General features: G+C 28.9%; 5 protein-coding genes across 5 annotated transcripts; 3 read left to right on the top strand and 2 right to left on the bottom strand.

Annotated features, from left to right (window-relative positions):
• Positions 1-95: 95 nt before the first annotated feature.
• Positions 96-2680, bottom strand: LOC126858186 (motile sperm domain-containing protein 1-like). Its single transcript, XM_050608297.1, has 6 exons — positions 2107-2680; positions 1663-1839; positions 1425-1588; positions 1194-1353; positions 821-964; positions 96-730 (listed from the first exon to the last, which is right to left on the bottom strand). The coding sequence occupies exons 2-6, from the start codon at positions 1805-1807 to the stop codon at positions 699-701; spliced, it is 645 nt and encodes a 214-aa protein (XP_050464254.1). The 5' UTR covers positions 1808-1839; positions 2107-2680; the 3' UTR covers positions 96-698.
• A 41-nt stretch (positions 2681-2721) lies between these two features.
• LOC126858187 (60S ribosomal protein L23) lies at positions 2722-4170 on the top strand. Its single transcript, XM_050608298.1, has 4 exons — positions 2722-2843; positions 3047-3130; positions 3691-3819; positions 3917-4170. The coding sequence occupies exons 1-4, from the start codon at positions 2831-2833 to the stop codon at positions 4111-4113; spliced, it is 423 nt and encodes a 140-aa protein (XP_050464255.1). The 5' UTR covers positions 2722-2830; the 3' UTR covers positions 4114-4170.
• A 782-nt stretch (positions 4171-4952) lies between these two features.
• Positions 4953-7875, top strand: LOC126858185 (acylglycerol kinase, mitochondrial). Its single transcript, XM_050608296.1, has 8 exons — positions 4953-5587; positions 5800-5919; positions 5994-6384; positions 6468-6583; positions 6668-6858; positions 7105-7248; positions 7338-7456; positions 7623-7875. The coding sequence occupies exons 1-8, from the start codon at positions 5472-5474 to the stop codon at positions 7734-7736; spliced, it is 1311 nt and encodes a 436-aa protein (XP_050464253.1). The 5' UTR covers positions 4953-5471; the 3' UTR covers positions 7737-7875.
• Positions 7876-8008: 133 nt separating this feature from the next.
• Positions 8009-11848, bottom strand: LOC126858184 (protein lethal(2)denticleless). Its single transcript, XM_050608295.1, is given in 9 exon segments — positions 8009-9124; positions 9348-9552; positions 9869-10071; positions 10182-10387; positions 10461-10522; positions 10525-10688; positions 10930-11110; positions 11221-11465; positions 11684-11848. Coding segments are annotated over 9 exon segments (1953 nt in total). The 5' UTR covers positions 11742-11848; the 3' UTR covers positions 8009-8495.
• Positions 11849-12345: 497 nt separating this feature from the next.
• LOC126858159 (putative lipid scramblase CLPTM1) lies at positions 12346-15128 on the top strand. Its single transcript, XM_050608245.1, has 6 exons — positions 12346-12495; positions 12823-13401; positions 13503-13620; positions 13694-13897; positions 14027-14164; positions 14271-15128. The coding sequence occupies exons 1-6, from the start codon at positions 12373-12375 to the stop codon at positions 15029-15031; spliced, it is 1923 nt and encodes a 640-aa protein (XP_050464202.1). The 5' UTR covers positions 12346-12372; the 3' UTR covers positions 15032-15128.
• The last annotated feature ends 1528 nt before the right edge of the window (positions 15129-16656 follow it).

Here is a 16656-nt window from a genome sequence, read left to right as displayed (position 1 = left end):
GCCGTTTTCATAAAATTGATCTTTTCCAAAATTTATATATATATATATAATTGTAAAAACCAAATACAAAAAAAGAAAAAAGAATCACATTCATTGTTAGAAATGTTTTTAATAATTAAAACTTAATTCCAACTTTATATACAAAGGAAGATCCTTATCTAGCTGTACATGAGATCATATCACGTGTAAAATATAATATAATTATTATCAATGGAAATATATATATAATGATTCTTTATACATACAATATAAAGATTTTCAAATAAGTTAGCGAAAAATCATATGTATTATATCATATAAGAAATATAAAATTTATCATCGGTATATTCATATACATAAACAAATAAATTCAAACAATATTGGTTTTTCAAGTAGGCCTCAAAATTACGAACCACAATACGCATCTATATCATCGCCTAGAGCAAGAGCATTTTCAGATGATTCTTTTTAAAATAAAATTATATAATAGGAATAATTATTAATATTACGATATATTTATATATATTTTTATAAAATTATAATAATTATGATAAAGAAATATCGCGATATCTTGGTCAATAATGTTGAAGTTTATAGACTAGAATTGGGTGTATTCCATAAGGAAGGAGGCCCAATATAAAAAAGTCTTGTATTCATTGTGTTTTTATCCTATGATTTTATCCTGTATACAAAGATTTTTATATAAAAAGCTGAGAATTTTATAGCCCTAAAACAATATTTGCAACCATACCTGCAACAAAAATTTATTACAATTGTTAAAAATTTGTATAAAAATTTATTACATATACACACACACACATATATATATATTCATGCTTACCTAATACAAATGAGAATATCAATTTAAAGTTCACAGAAAGATGAAGATAATCAGGCACCCTTTGACTTTTTTCTCCTTCAGTAGGTAGAAGCAATCCAATTATGCATATAATTCCTGTGATGAGTGCTACGTAATTTGTACCTCCTAAAATATTACTTGTATTTACAATTATATATTTTGTATTGTTGTTTTGTACATTGTAATCACAATAAGAAATTTATCTTTGAGACAATCTCTTTTATTTATGTATTAATTTAAAATCATCATTTCACAATGGAAATATAAAATCTCTATTGTTTTATTTTTTTAAGATAGAGTGTCACAATAAGTCTAAAAAATTTTGGTTTGAAGTAATTATAATGCATGTACTCACTGTCCACTGTCTTATTTCGGGTTATAAGTGCATAAGATTGCTGTTGCCTGCTTTCATTTATTGGAAGCTGTTGAAACATATCTGGATCTGGTGTAGACCTTCCAGCTGTATCTGACGTTCCAGAAAGAAGTTTAGCTTCAACATCTCGTTTACCAATCACCTAACATGATTTGCAGAATTTTAATTTTTCGATAGGCCTTCAATGAATATTTTTTTAAATATAAACATTACCTGTTTAGTAGGATATTCTTGCATATGTATTCTGAATTTATCAATTACATTACAATTATTTGCCAACAATGCTGTATGTCTAACAACAATATCAACACAGGAACTGGCTTTTATTATGCCTTCTGGATCTACCACTTGATATTTGTTTGGTGCAGTACATAAAACTAAAATATTAACATTAAACACATACAGACATAAGATTAAATCTGAAAATTCATATTAGAAAGAAAAAAGATACCTTTGAATTTTACAGGAAAATCATATGGATTGTACAAAGTTAACACTTGTTTGTGGGTAGATTGATCGTCTAAATAAAATGTAATGTTTTGTGGAAACACAAAAATTGGTAATTTCCGAGGTGTAGCTACTAATGGCGGTGGCATTATGTTTTCTTAACCTTGAGTAGTCCATACACCTGCAAGATATAATATATAGTAATTGTATATCTTGCATAAAATATCTTGCTTGCTAACAGAGTATAATTTTATTTATAAATTTATAGAACTTTTTTACAGGTAGAAAATTATACATGTAATATTAAAACGATTTGAATATTTATTGAATAATTTAAAAGAATGTTAGATCTATAACCTGATATAGAGTTCATATATTATGCATTGCAAAAAATAACAATACACAAAGCATAAATTATGGAATTACGTATAAAGATAATGTGACATACCTGTGAATTACGTGCTTGCAAATTAATAAATACAGTCAGGATGTGTAATGATTAAAAAATTGTTTTTCCAGATTCAAGCTCGAGAAGAATCCAAATATCAGACAACGCTAATTATCATCCAAATAAGATCACCTCAATATATAGCGAGATTTCACGATTGACGTATAAAAACGAGTGACATTTCGTTGATTAGACTTCGCGCCGTGCGCCAAAGGAGTATATGTGTCATGTATGTAGATTATTTACAAAAATATTTACAAATGATTAAATCTTCTTTCGATCATCTTATAACTACCAACGAGATACAGTACGCTCTGGTTCTGAGTACAAATGCATGCAACGGAATAGCATAACACGAAACGAGAGCATGACCAATTGCAAGCGTTCCGCAGTTTCCTTTACGGCATGCGGATTTCAACATCCCTAAATCCCTACATCCCCATGAAGCGTAATGACGGACCAATAATGGCATTCAGCAGAACAATTGCTGAATTATCATCTTGTCAATACTGGACATTGATTTGTTGGCTCTAAAAGTAAGAGCCAATCACATTCAATCGCCACTAAGAAATAGCTAAAAAGAACAGACCCAAAATATAATAGGAAATTTGTCTTGTAGAATTACTCCAACTGGAAATATATCCCTATGATTCATCGCACACTGTCACACTGTGCGCTACAAATATACACATTCAGATTGAATTCTTCTTTTTCATAATTCAAGATGTCGAAAAGAGGTAAGTCTTGTATCGTGCACGAGGAAAATCTACGGGAATCGGTGTCAGGACGACGCATCGGTTTCGAATAAAATGGCAAAAAGACAAAAATACGTTCGACCTATGCAACAAAACAAAACGTTACTTTATTAGAGACTAATACGCAAAAATATTCATCACTCCAATATAATGTATCACTATTTAATGTTATATTGTTACTCAAGGACGTGGTGGGTCGGCGGGAGCCAAATTCAGGATATCCCTGGGTCTACCAGTTGGTGCGGTTATCAATTGTGCTGATAATACGGGTGAGTCCTTCGCAAAAAATACATTTTTATAATACTTAACCTCAAAGAGCAGTCGCGCGAATAAGACGCACATGTTTTTTTTATCATCATTTGTAAAAATGTGAAGTGCGAATATCTCACAATTACTTTATGTTCCCCAGTCTATTGATTAATTCGATAAAACTGATAAAAACTGCACATAAGAGAAATTTAATCTACTAAAAATGAAAACCATGTTTCTAATGGAGATGCAATAATAACAATATGATAATATCAGAACAACGATGTAACAGTTTTTTATCCTTCTTGACCATAACTTTTTTATCATCTATATAAAACAATGACCTAATAATGTAATAAAAACAAGATAGAACATTTACATAGATACATATAATTGTAGTTATTAAAGTATAGCATATTCTTTTATGACTAAAAGATTGATGTATATGTATAAATAACAAATGTATAAATACAAATGTATAAATAGAGACATAATTTTCTGCTTGAGCAAATAAATTTATTTCTCCTTCTTATTTTTTCCTCAATATATTTTATATAATGATACAACTATTTCTTTTTAGGTGCCAAGAACTTGTATGTTATCGCAGTACAAGGTATCAAGGGCCGATTGAACCGTCTGCCAGCAGCAGGATCTGGTGATATGATCGTAGCCACTGTAAAGAAGGGAAAACCTGAACTTAGGAAAAAGGGTAAATTAATTGTTTTCATTATCTTTTTTTAAGATGGAAAATTTCTTCAAAAAATCTTGGAAAGAAGCACATTGATACATGTACATATATATTATAGTGATGCCTGCAGTGGTTATACGGCAACGGAAACCATTTCGCAGGAAGGACGGGACGTTTATATATTTCGAAGACAACGCCGGGGTGATAGTTAATAACAAGGGTGAAATGAAAGGATCAGCTATTACGGGACCTGTTGCGAAAGAGTGTGCAGATTTATGGCCAAGGATTGCATCCAATGCTAGCAGCATCGCATAATCTATTTGTCATAAAATTCTGTGTACCCATTACAAAAAAATAAATCTGATACCCATACTCAGGTCTTCGATATTTTTTTATATATTAGAGAAATTAAAATTTCTTTTTCGTGTGTTATTTGAACCGACGAGTTAGATGCTATTGTATAAGTATTAATAATCTTAATATTTTTTTGAAAACTAAAGTATATTTATTCTACAGTCGTGTACAGATAGAGAACACATCACTTACACGTTGATTAATCGACGTTCCATTAAACCATGAGTTTATAATATGTGGACTGTGTATTTCTATTAACTGTACGCAGAATAGCATGTCAGCATAAGGGCTGAGAACCATTTTACAATTAAATCGTATGCAAATTAACCAACCACAGTGGATTATTCCCTGAATATTCTTATATTGTTAAAATATCATCAAGTAAACCCGAATCCGAAGGTGTTTGAAGCATGTTGATATTACCGGTCGTTTAACTGCATCAAAAATAATTAGATAAATTATTTAATTTATACAGTTATTTTAATTCAGTTAGTGTTTTATTATTGAAAACACTGTCGAGATGTCATTAAAGACTCATGATCTTACAGAATTTAGGATATTACTCGAAAAAAAGTTCGCCACACGCTACTGTAGATAAGTAAATCTTTGCATTGTCGATAATAAAACAGTAATTTATTTACAATAAAATGTTTATTTTATTGTTCTTAAAACAATTACATAGAAGATCTATACATTTTCGATAATAAAACAATAACTGGATGAACTAAAATAACGCGCAGCGAGTTTTTTTTTCAGTCACACTAAAATCCCATAAGACCAGTGTCTCTAATGATCTCGTCGCTCGGTGTCACCGGCTTTAATGATATCTTGTCGGTGTTAATAGAAAAAAATCTTATTAAAATATATCTCAGTTGTATCATACAAAATCCTAATAATTATTTTGATGCAAAATATTCAAAAATATTTACAAATTTATATAGATGGTTGTGATAATTTTATGAAAAGAAAGAAAAAGAAAATTACAATAAACCGTTAAATACTAAAAATGAAGTACTGACAATCAGTATTGAAAATCTATAGAAATCTATGTACAGTATACGTGACGTAAATTATAGATTTTCAGTATTGGCGGAATATCAGAACGCAGCCGTATAGTAATGCTAAAGAAAACGACACGAAGAAAATTCAAAAATGTTTGAAAGTCAAATGCAATCTAATTTTATATGTTTATAGAAAATAGAAAGAAAAAAAAATATATATATAAATAAAATCAATATTACATAAAACGTTTATAAAAAAATAAAAACAAATCAAAACAAAAGTGAGAGCAGTAAAACTTTAAATGGTTTAAAATTTAAATGACAATGGCAAAGATATTAAATTTATTAAAGACGGTACGAAATAATTGGAAGAAGTCCGTGTTAGGAATAGCAGCTTTCTCGTACGGAATTTCGTATGGCAAACAAACATACGAGTAAGAATCATGGGGAATGTAACCTTATATTTTTCCGCATTTTATTAAATTTACGTACCTCATTTTGTACATTTTTGTTTACTCACGATTAAGTATTTTATATTGGACGATATTATATTTTTATATCCATTTTTATAGATCCTTTTTCCTTTATCCTTGAAATATATAATTATTCATCAATGATCTTCATTAAAATCTTCATTATTTTTTAGTGTGGAACAATTAATGCGTCAGTATTGTGAAGATGTAGCGAGATATGGAGATATTTCTTGTCCCACAAATGTCAGACCTCGTCATGTAACTGTTATTTTAAACCCAGCGGCTAAAAAAAGGTTGTCACAAAAATTTCAATACTGACATAAGAACTTTTTATTCTTTGCTAATTATTTTTTATTTTTCTTTTCAGGAAGGCCAAAAAGTTATTCGAGAAATATTGTGAGCCTCTATTGCATCTAGCTGGTATTTCAATAACTGTTGTTGATATACAATCAGGAAGCCATGCACGTAATATAATAGCAAATCTTGAAACTCCTACGGATGCTATTATTGTAGCTGGAGGAGATGGTACTTTGTCAGATGTTACAACTGGTTTAATGAGGAAATATGAGTATAATCTTCAATCTGTCAGACAATGTCCCATTGGTGTTTTACCATTGGGAAGCACAAATACAATTGCGAGCATGTTTTATCAAGGATACAAAGATTTAGCTGACATACATCACATGATTGATGCAACAATGGCAATTATCAAGAATAATCTCAAAACAATAGATGCTATTGAAATCAAACTGCTGGAAGTATGTATCTTCATTGTTTCTCATTTCTTTAATGCAAATTAAATTGCATTCAAATATAAAGTTTAGCCATATTTTATTTTAAGAACGATCCAGAAAATCCCATAAAACCAATTTATGCTGTAGCAGGCATAAAATGGGGAGCTTGGAGCGATACGCACGCACGTATTGATAAATATTGGTATTGGGGCTCCTTGCGCAAGTAAATTTCTTAATTTTAAAACAGAATTTTGTTTTATATATGCATTCATTTTGTCTTATACTTTCTTCTTTTGAATGCAAACAGGTATGCAGCTTATGTGTTCAGTGGTTACAAATCAGATTTAAATTGGAAGTGCAATGCAGTAATGAAATATACCAATCCTTGCAAAGGATGTTCATGTTGTTATTCCAAAGATTTGTCTTATAATCAATCTACAAATTTGAATAAAAGATGGTGGCATGTATTTCTACCAAAGAAGCAAACACTTATTCCTGGTAAAATGATTCTTGTAGAATTATAAAATAATGAACTATTTTAAATATTTAAATTATTCCGAATTATATCCAAATATAAAATATTCGGATAAATTTGAAGAATAAATTTTTTGCATTAAAGAAAGAGAAAAGTAAATTGATACTCTAATAGCAAAGAAAGAGAAAAGTAGATAGATACTTTAATAGCATCAGTACATTATATAATTTTATTGTAATCTTTTAATGTAATTTTATGATTTATTTCAGATAATCATGTCGATTATAGCAAAGTAGTAAATAAAGATTGTGGCATATTATATGAGATACCTATTTCAACAACTGAACTATGCATAACAACAGAAAATGTAATGAATCCAATTCAATCAATGCCTTCATTAAAGATAGCTCTAGGTAAATTTAAATATCTCTATCTATGTCATTATTTAAATTCGAAATTTAATCAATGAGAAAATTTAAAATTTAACTAATTATACATTCAGGTCCAGAGAATGTTAGTTATACCACATTTGTTGAGAAAGGATGGAAACAAGAAATGAACAACGAATTACCAGTAAATGCAATATTAGATGCTAAAGATATCGAATTATATCCTGAAATAGTAAGCAATATTTTTTTTCTATATAAATATTCATAAAATTATAAAATTATAAAATTGCTCTCATAAATTTTGAAGCATGTTGGAAAGAATGTATGTTAAAAATTCCAATCATTTTATCAATTGCCTATTTTTCAAGATTTTAATAACATAAATAATTTTATTTCAGAAAAATAATAATCAAATGTTCTACATTGACCACGAGGAGTACGAGTTGAAGCCAATTCAAATTAAACTACTTCCACAATCTATAACAATATTTTGTCCCGAATCGAATAGATAACATATGTATCCATACCCATAATTTATAAAAATGATTCAAAGCTGTTTCGCATTTAATATTCCATAACATACGTAATAATTTTTAAATTATTTAAAAACGAAAAAAATAGAAATAATAAAACATCTCGTTGATTAAAGTATTTTATAAAAAGATTTAATATTTTCTATAAAAAAATATATAATTTATTGTAGCATATAAAAAAATATTTTGATTATAATGTTCATAAATTTAAATAATACATTTTTAATTTGACTGCTTAGTATAATGCTTATACTAAAGATTTGATTACGTCAAAGTATATTTCTTTAATAATTTAATTGTATAGTCTGTAAAGTGTGTAAACTAATTTTTTTTTAAAAAGTACATTAATACATTGTGAGTAATACTGAGACGTAATCACTTCCAAGATCTTTATATATCTAACTTTTTGATGAGAGTGTGTTAAATAAAGAAGAAATTAATTTATAAAGTGATAAAAATATTTTTATTATTTTATAAATTAATCTCATTTATTAAACGCATTTCATCGGGAATGATCACTTTCGAGATATAACCTAGTAGGAATAATCGCCAATGATGTCTTAGAGGGCTTCTCATGTCAGTTAGATTTAAAAACTTCTTTGTGATAAGAGATATGACTTAAATACAATAATAATTTGTACATATAGAATAACTGGGATATTTTAAGATCTTTTATCTTTATACTGTAAGATAAAAGATAGAGAAAGAGAATTTCTTAAATTCTATCTATTTATCTTTTCAAGATATACTCGTTGATGGTATAATATTACTATTTTCCGTACAAGAATTTTTTTCGCAATCCTTACTCGTAACTTTGAAAAAATTTAGTAAAGAAGCACTTTTTGTTGGTTTTGGGGGCTCAGTCGATTGTGACCTTTTGGATCTTCTGGCACTGGATGTTACTTGATTCTTAGGACTGCATGAAGTTGATTCTAGGATCTTGCTTTGCTCATATCTTTCTTTTCTAATTTTTGTCAACCAATCAACATTCTCCTTGTATTTTTGTGGTGATATCTCGAGCAAATGCGGTGCTGTACCGTCCATGACAAAATTTGGTAAATTTAGCGTGGGTGAAAAAGAAATTTCCTCATTCCTGTTTATAAACTGACTTGTACTAGGCTCATCCGAATCATACTCTCTGCTCGAAGTAGTAGCGGTTTCGACACTAGAGCTAAATAGTCTTCGCATACCACGATTATCCATGTGAACTCGTTTCGCGCCAATCTCACGATTTTCATGAATAGGAGATAAAATATATTTGCGTTTCCCCTCAGACCTCGAACCCATTGCCATTTGCAAATAACTACGTTTAAGAGGAAAATACCTGTCTCTCTGATGATCCTCATTGCTAGACTCAGGAGTTGTAACTGTAGAGTTTAAACATTGTTTAAAAATACAAAATTTATTATAATTAAGAAAGTTAAGAAGATTCAAGAATTTTATAATTTTTTGATTTTGACAACATATGTTTATGACAAAATCAAAGTTTTTTTGATTTGATAAAAATTTTATCAAATATAATTTATTCCGAAGTTTTTTGTGCATGAAATATTCATATGAATTTTACAGCAGCAATGCTTTAATCCTTACCTGAAGTATTATCTGAACCTGGTGTAATTTCCTGATTGATTATCGAGCGTCGAGAAGTAGTTGGGGTAGTCTCTAAATTTATATTTTCTAAACATTTTTCTACTACAATCTCAGCATGACCACGTATGTCCATTTTCTCATTCACTTTGTGTTCTAAGCCAACTCTCCATATTCTATGACAAGAATCATCGGAGCAAGTCACTATCTGCAATTATTCTCAAAATTAGATAAAAAGATAATATTGTATACGATTCTGAAAATGTAAATTATAATTCTAAAATAAATTAAAATGTAAATTATAATTATATTTTTCACAATAAACTTGAGAGAGTATGCAAATAATCTAAACATTTTTTATTCTGATATATATTATTTTATTATTTGTATATTATTATTATTATTATTATTTGTATGCTATATTATTAGTTATATGTTATTATTACATTATTATTATTATTTTATTATGATTTTTTGTAGATATAATATAAAATATGAATAAATATATTAAAAAGATTTGAAACCTTAGTTTCACCCACACTGCACCATGCAATACAAGTTACTTCCTCTGTGTGGCCGAAAAGTTTAACTAATGGTGCACCTGGTCTGTTAATATGCCAAATATACGCCAGTTCATCACTGGATCCACTGGCAAGATAACGGCCGTCAGAACTCAAACAAGTCTTTACATAATACGTACGATTTTGATGTCCATAATATTCAGCCACTGCCATAAAAAGTTATATTTATTATAATTATATATTTATTTATAGAGTTATTTCATAGTGTTGAAATTGAAATATATATCAACATATTTTGAAAAAAAAGAACATTAACCTGGTTTGCGATTATATGATGATATGTTATAAGCATATATAATATTATCCATGCAACTTGCATACAATGTAATTCTAGCTGGGCATATTAACAACGAAGAAAAACCGTTCCTAGTACTATTTCCCGCATAATTCATCACATGCTTAGCTGTTGGTTCTTTCTTGTGGACAGTATAATTCTTGCGCAAATCCCACACTTTTATTAAACTAGAAAATAAAGTGAGGCTACATTATATATTCCTGTGCACAGATATATCCATAGGTGTAAATGCAATCTTACCCATCACCTGCAGCACACGAGAGTAATGTAAAATCATCTTGAAACACTAAACCAGTAATACTTTGTGCTCTCGTGATGCTTGACTATATGCCTTTCGTTTCATATTGCCTGTGCTACCAACACTATGCGCATTAGCAATGCAATTATCTGGCTTAGGTTGATCAGTATGATTGGCTCTAATATCCCATATCATGATAAAACCATCTCTAGCACCAGTTGCAAAGACAGCTAAAATTTTAAAGATTTTTAAAGCACTTTAAATCCTATGATATAACAGGTGGCAATCAAATATTTTTTATGTAAATATATTTTCTATATTCTTAAGTAAAATAAGAAATTAAATAAAAATAAAATAAAATCATATAAAGATATATCTCTATTTTGTTTGTGAAAAATTGTACATTTCATACATAAAATTTTTTTCAAGAAACAAAAATATTTATAGCATCATTTGAAATGAATTTAATACCTTTGTCTTGATAACGAAACACTGCTGTTTTTACACTTCGTGTGTGTGCATGAAAGCAATTAATTTGTTTTATTTCAGGTCTGGAGATATCCCATAAACGTGCCGTATGATCTCCTGATGCTGTAACCAGTTTTAAATCTCCAGGCATCCATGCAATGTCAAAGATAGCATTACAATGTGCCTACAAAAAAAAAAAATATATATATATATATATAATTTGGTTAACATTTCTATATTCAGATGTTGAAAAAAACTTATTCGTTAAATCTATTAATCAAAATAAATAGCAACCTGTGTTCCTTCCAATGGTTGATTAGAATTTTCTTTAATTTTTGTATCTTGTAAAGCAACTTTTCCATCTTCATTTGCTAAAGCAAGAACTTCCTCGTATCCCGGCGTGGTACAAAAACGACAAGCAAATACTGGTGGTTCGGGATTAAAATCAGGCGCATTTACATTCGGTGTTATTCCACGATAAATATCATCGTTGTAACATTTCAAACGACACAGTGCGATGTCATAATCGTATATTAATCCTGCAACAATAAATGTCAGATTATACATCAAGTAGTTTTATTATATAATGCATTAGTCAATTATTAAAATTAATAATAGCAAATTATTTTGTAATAAAATTTAACTTTAATCACACAATCGATTTAATCGCGATACAAATAACCTTTGTTTCTCTGCAAAATGTATATTTGTTTTCAAATCTTTCGTAAAATGCATGCAGATGCTTGTTCACATTTACCAAATCCACTTTCTCGTCTCTGAATAGCATTTGTTACGTTCATTTTGCATGGACACATTAATACACGTTATAAAATTATTTTTAAAACTATTGTTTGTAAGATTGTTTATACGCGCGACATTTATATACGCGGGAAATCTATCAATTTTTTTTCGCGCTATTATCTTTGCTTGGATTTATTTTCAAGTAACGCTTACATATAAACTTTCTAGCTAAAAACATATGCGTACAAGACCTAACATCATGCGATTGACTATTAAATAAAAAATATTAGAGACTTCAAAAAATTCCCTATAACCAATTGCATTGTATCTATATTTCTTGCTTGAAGTTTACGCTCTAGTTGTTCAAATGCTTCAAATATTTAATTGACCAATCAGAACAAAAAGAGACAAAAGCATCTTTGTTTCGATTGGTTAGTCCAATTAATCGAAGATTTGTAATGCGAAATAGATGCATCCGAAAGTATTCGGATACATTAAATGGAAAATACAACATGGTGTAGCCAATTAAAATTCGCTATTCTGTTTATTTTGTATTGTCATTTCGCTTGAAAACTCACCTTGCATTAATAATTTGATGTCGAAGACAGCAGGTGTCGAAATAAAACATTGAAATAAACTTCTCATACTCCGTCTGTGTTTCTTTTGTTTATGCCCGAACAAGCAGGCACGAGACCTGACAGAAAGATGGTGGTTACTGGAGATGATTGTCGTGACGGTGCGGAAGTAAATGTTACAGAAAACATGGATAACAGCCAGCCTAACGTTGAATTGGTTCCAAGAACGGAACAAAATAACGACGAGAGAAATGTGGGTTTTTTTAAATTTTTACTTAACATTTATCATTAATTTTTTAACGGCCTTTTTCTGCAAAGAAAATTATATCTCTAGAATGAAGAGGTTGAACACACGCACATACAGAGTTTATGTTGGCATCTCTTTAAATATACATAATTTTTTTTTAATAAAATATGATATACCTTATACCGTATGCGTAAAATAATCATGAATATTGTAATTTATTGAAAAATTACTATTATTTTTTTGGTCGCGCACACATAAGAATATATATGTCGAACTATTTTATCAAAGATTTCATTATAATTTCATTATAAGTTAAAGATATTTTTTTTATAGGAAATTGCAGAAGATGATGAACAAAGAAGAAAACCTCAACCGTCACGTTTAGAATCGTTCTTTGCCATAACAAAATCATTAATTATACGAGCTCTTATAATTTATTTTATTAGTAGCTTCTTTAGACGCCCTGATAATAATTCCAAGTCTCCCAATGCTATTAGTGATACACGTTTACAAGCTGTAAATATATTTCCCAATGGAACATTGTTTGACCTTAATGTTTATCTATCGGAATTTGAGAATTTTAAACAATTCAACGATCCACAATCATTAATTTGGTTCGAAGAAGGACTGATTTATGGGGATTGGTATAGCGGACCGAATCAAGATGGGTCCAAAACATTCGAGTACTCGTTTGTTCCTTCAGAACATTTAAAGCAAAATGGCTCTATTTATCTTCATATATATGTAACAAAAAGTGGAAAATCACCAAATCCTAAAGCGGGCAAGGGAATTTATGCTGGTGATTATATAGCCTACTCGAGAAAAATGTTAAATAAGTTTAAAAAAATTAAATATCAGAAAAGACACAATTTATTAACTGGTGAAAGTACTGCTAGTAAAGAGGAAATAGCAGTATGTATTATAATATAATAAAATTATAATATAATTTTTGAAATGTCTTTTATTTTATAAAAATTGTCTTGTGTATGTTAACTGTGTATAAAATCTTGTAGAAAGCTGAATTAATGAACCAAGAATACGTGTCACATTGGCATCCAAATTTAACCATTAATTTAGTGGTAGATCAAACTAATTGGGTATATGGTCAAGTACCGCAACCATTAGATGAATGTGAGAGAATTTATGTTTATGTTGTAATACGCAAATACGTTATGGAAATCTTTACATTTTGTTCTTCTTTTAGATGTACATTTCTTACCTGGTGGAAATGCATATAAACCAATAATATATATGAACGATTTTTGGAACATGCAACGGGATTATCAGCCATTGAATAATACTGTAGAACAATTAGAACTCAGATTGACTTATCAGCCACTTTCATTATTTAAGTGGCAAATTTATGCAGCTCAATCTGTTAGAAATAAATGGACATCATCAATTATGGGTTTGTTAAATTTCTAAAATAATATATATGATAATAAGACACACACTATAATATATGTTATAAAATTTTATCATGTCAAAATGTAGTGTGGTTACAACATTTTGTTTTTTGTTATCATTGTTTATTTAGGAGAAGCATCTGACGAGGATGATAACGATCAAGATACCTTGAAGGAAACTTTACTTGAAACAAATCCATATCTACTAGGATTGACTATAATAGTGTCAATTTTACATAGTGTATTTGAATTTTTAGCATTTAAGAATGGTAAGCAGTTAAAAAAAAATTATTTTATGCAAAATAATTACATCTATAATAAATAATCAAAATACAAAATACAATAACTGTAATATAAAATTTTTTTGTTTTATAGATATTCAATTCTGGAATAATCGGAAGTCCTTGGAAGGTCTGTCTGTTCGCTCTGTATTTTTCAATGTATTCCAATCTCTTGTTGTTCTTCTTTATGTTTTGGACAATGAGACAAACACAGTTGTGCGTATCAGCTGTGCAATTGGTTTATGCATTGAAATATGGAAGATAAACAAAGTTATAGACATTAACATTAATAGAGAAGTAAAAATACTTAGAATCTTTCCAAAGATATCATTCCAAGATAAGGGATCATATGTGGAATCTTCTACAAAGGAATACGATAGACTTGCCTTTAAATATCTCTCATGGGCCTTGTACCCTCTGTTAGGTGGATATGCGATTTATTCTTTAATGTACTTGGAACATAAGGGATGGTATTCTTGGATTCTCAATATGCTATACGGATTTCTATTAACTTTCGGATTCATCATGATGACGCCGCAATTGTTTATTAATTACAAACTGAAGAGCGTCGCACATCTTCCATGGCGTATGCTTTCGTACAAATTCCTAAATACATTCATCGACGATATCTTTGCATTTGTGATAAAAATGCCGACCTTGTATAGGCTCGGCTGCTTCCGCGATGATATTGTTTTCTGCATATTTTTGTACCAAAGATGGATATACAAGACCGATCATACTAGGGTGAATGAATTTGGTTTTTCCGGGGAGATGGAAATACAGCTGGCAGAAAGTAAGAAACAGGCAGCAATCAATGATCGCTCGAAAGACGAAGTAGCGAAAAAAAATGAATAATATTTGTGATGTTTAAGTTAAGCATCGATCGTATACGTTATATTCTATATTGTTTCGAGAATCAATAAAATCGTCCGATACCAAAGGAAAATAATTACACACATTTACATTTATTTATATAAATTTCTACATATAATTGTGTGTATCTGTATTTTCTATTAAAGTATTCCCGAGTCCATTACATGCTATATGAGCATACTACGATATGCATTGTGAAACAAAATAGTGAATTTCTGCTGAAAACATCTTAATTCATTTTGTATCCAAATTTATGTATAAATAAGATATTACGAAGAGATTAAATAAATTATCAAACGCGCTTTCACATGATATATATCTCATATAATCTTATATTAGAAATTATAAATAAAATTGTATGCTCAGTAGCATTTATGACATTTGTGTAAATGTCTAACTGTAAAATGAATATTCGCAACTGAATATACTGCAGCAAAAAATATTGTTCTATCTAACCAAACACATGAAAATCCAATATGAACGATTTCAAACAAATCAATACTCGCATTATCGGGCGAGATATTGCTCTACGAAATAAAATTACTTTAATTATCATATATCTTATATGTGAATTTTTTGTTTAAATAACAGATAAATTCGTATTCTTTTTATTATAGCATCGTAACACTTCATGAAAGTATAAAAAGGCGCATTTAGCCATTTTTAAGAAAATTTCAGAACATCGAATTTGTAGATCTTACATAAGATTATATATATATATATATTGACATTAGTATTACAAATACATTGAACATGTATTTAACATTACGTTTTATATTTCGTTCGTTTAATTAAATTGACTTATGTCTCATCTATATTTTGGACAATATATACATTTATTATATATATGCATTTACTACATATGTATAGGTACTCATTTTTAAAGTTGATTTATAGCGGTTTATGAGCATGCGAATGTACGATGTAAAGTTTTAGTACGATTCTTCGAATTAAATTATTTATGTACAATTGCGCGAGAATGACATTTCTGCAGAAAATGAAAAATGTTCAAAAGAAATAGCGACTTACATATTATGTAATATAACACGGAGATATTGTTTAGAGAGACTATAAAAATTATTATTTGTAATAAATATATCATCCTCTTAAATTTTGTTTTACTATTTCTCGCGTGATAGAAAATTATAAATTTACGTAAAACTTGTGCTCAAGAAGTTTATATGCTTGAAATTGAAGAATATTAGTTTTGTTTTCAACTTGGAGAAAAACACTTCTTGCATAAGATTGATCGATGGGAAAATACACGCACACACATACACAAACGAACGAATATAATATTTATTCAAACTTATATTTATAATTTTCAAGTTTTAAATCAAGCTATTTCATTTGTATTATATTTTATATCATTTCTCTGCGCGAACGATAAATGTAATAAATAAAAAAATTATTTTGCGTTAAATTGCACAACGAATTACAATGAAATATGAGATTATAACAAAAATTCTATGCAAATCATTTTTATAAGATATGTAGAAAAAGAAATGAATGAACTTAAGTACAGAACTTAACTGACTTGATATTTTTCAAATTTATGTTTATACCATGAAGGGTATCCTTTTTGCTTTTCTTTTCTTTTTTTTTTC

The sequence above is a fragment of the Cataglyphis hispanica genome, chromosome 24, assembly GCF_021464435.1.
Source record: "Cataglyphis hispanica isolate Lineage 1 chromosome 24, ULB_Chis1_1.0, whole genome shotgun sequence".
In the NCBI taxonomy this organism is placed as follows: domain Eukaryota; kingdom Metazoa; phylum Arthropoda; class Insecta; order Hymenoptera; family Formicidae; genus Cataglyphis; species Cataglyphis hispanica.
Note: the sequence above shows the minus strand (reverse complement) of the source record. Positions and strands in the feature narration are given on the sequence as shown.

Bases quoted from the DNA above. Each gene is read 5' to 3' on its own strand.
- LOC126858186 (XM_050608297.1), bottom strand. From the start codon at position 1,807: ATGCCACCGCCATTAGTAGCTACACCTCGGAAATTACCAATTTTTGTG. The intron at 1,589-1,662 runs GTATCTTTTTTC...TTAATATTTTAG, and splicing joins TTTTCCTGTAAAATTCAAAG to TTTTATGTACTGCACCAAAC. The intron at 965-1,193 runs GTGAGTACATGC...GTAATATTTTAG, and splicing joins CCGAAATAAGACAGTGGACA to GAGGTACAAATTACGTAGCA.
- LOC126858187 (XM_050608298.1), top strand. The intron at 3,131-3,690 runs GTGAGTCCTTCG...ATTTCTTTTTAG, and splicing joins CAATTGTGCTGATAATACGG to GTGCCAAGAACTTGTATGTT. The intron at 3,820-3,916 runs GTAAATTAATTG...TATATATTATAG, and splicing joins ACCTGAACTTAGGAAAAAGG to TGATGCCTGCAGTGGTTATA.
- LOC126858185 (XM_050608296.1), top strand. From the start codon at position 5,472: ATGACAATGGCAAAGATATTAAATTTATTAAAGACGGTACGAAATAAT. The intron at 6,859-7,104 runs GTAAAATGATTC...GATTTATTTCAG, and splicing joins GAAGCAAACACTTATTCCTG to ATAATCATGTCGATTATAGC. The intron at 7,249-7,337 runs GTAAATTTAAAT...TTATACATTCAG, and splicing joins TTCATTAAAGATAGCTCTAG to GTCCAGAGAATGTTAGTTAT.
- LOC126858159 (XM_050608245.1), top strand. From the start codon at position 12,373: ATGGTGGTTACTGGAGATGATTGTCGTGACGGTGCGGAAGTAAATGTT. The intron at 13,402-13,502 runs GTATGTATTATA...AAAATCTTGTAG, and splicing joins CTAGTAAAGAGGAAATAGCA to AAAGCTGAATTAATGAACCA. The intron at 13,898-14,026 runs GTTTGTTAAATT...TTGTTTATTTAG, and splicing joins ATGGACATCATCAATTATGG to GAGAAGCATCTGACGAGGAT.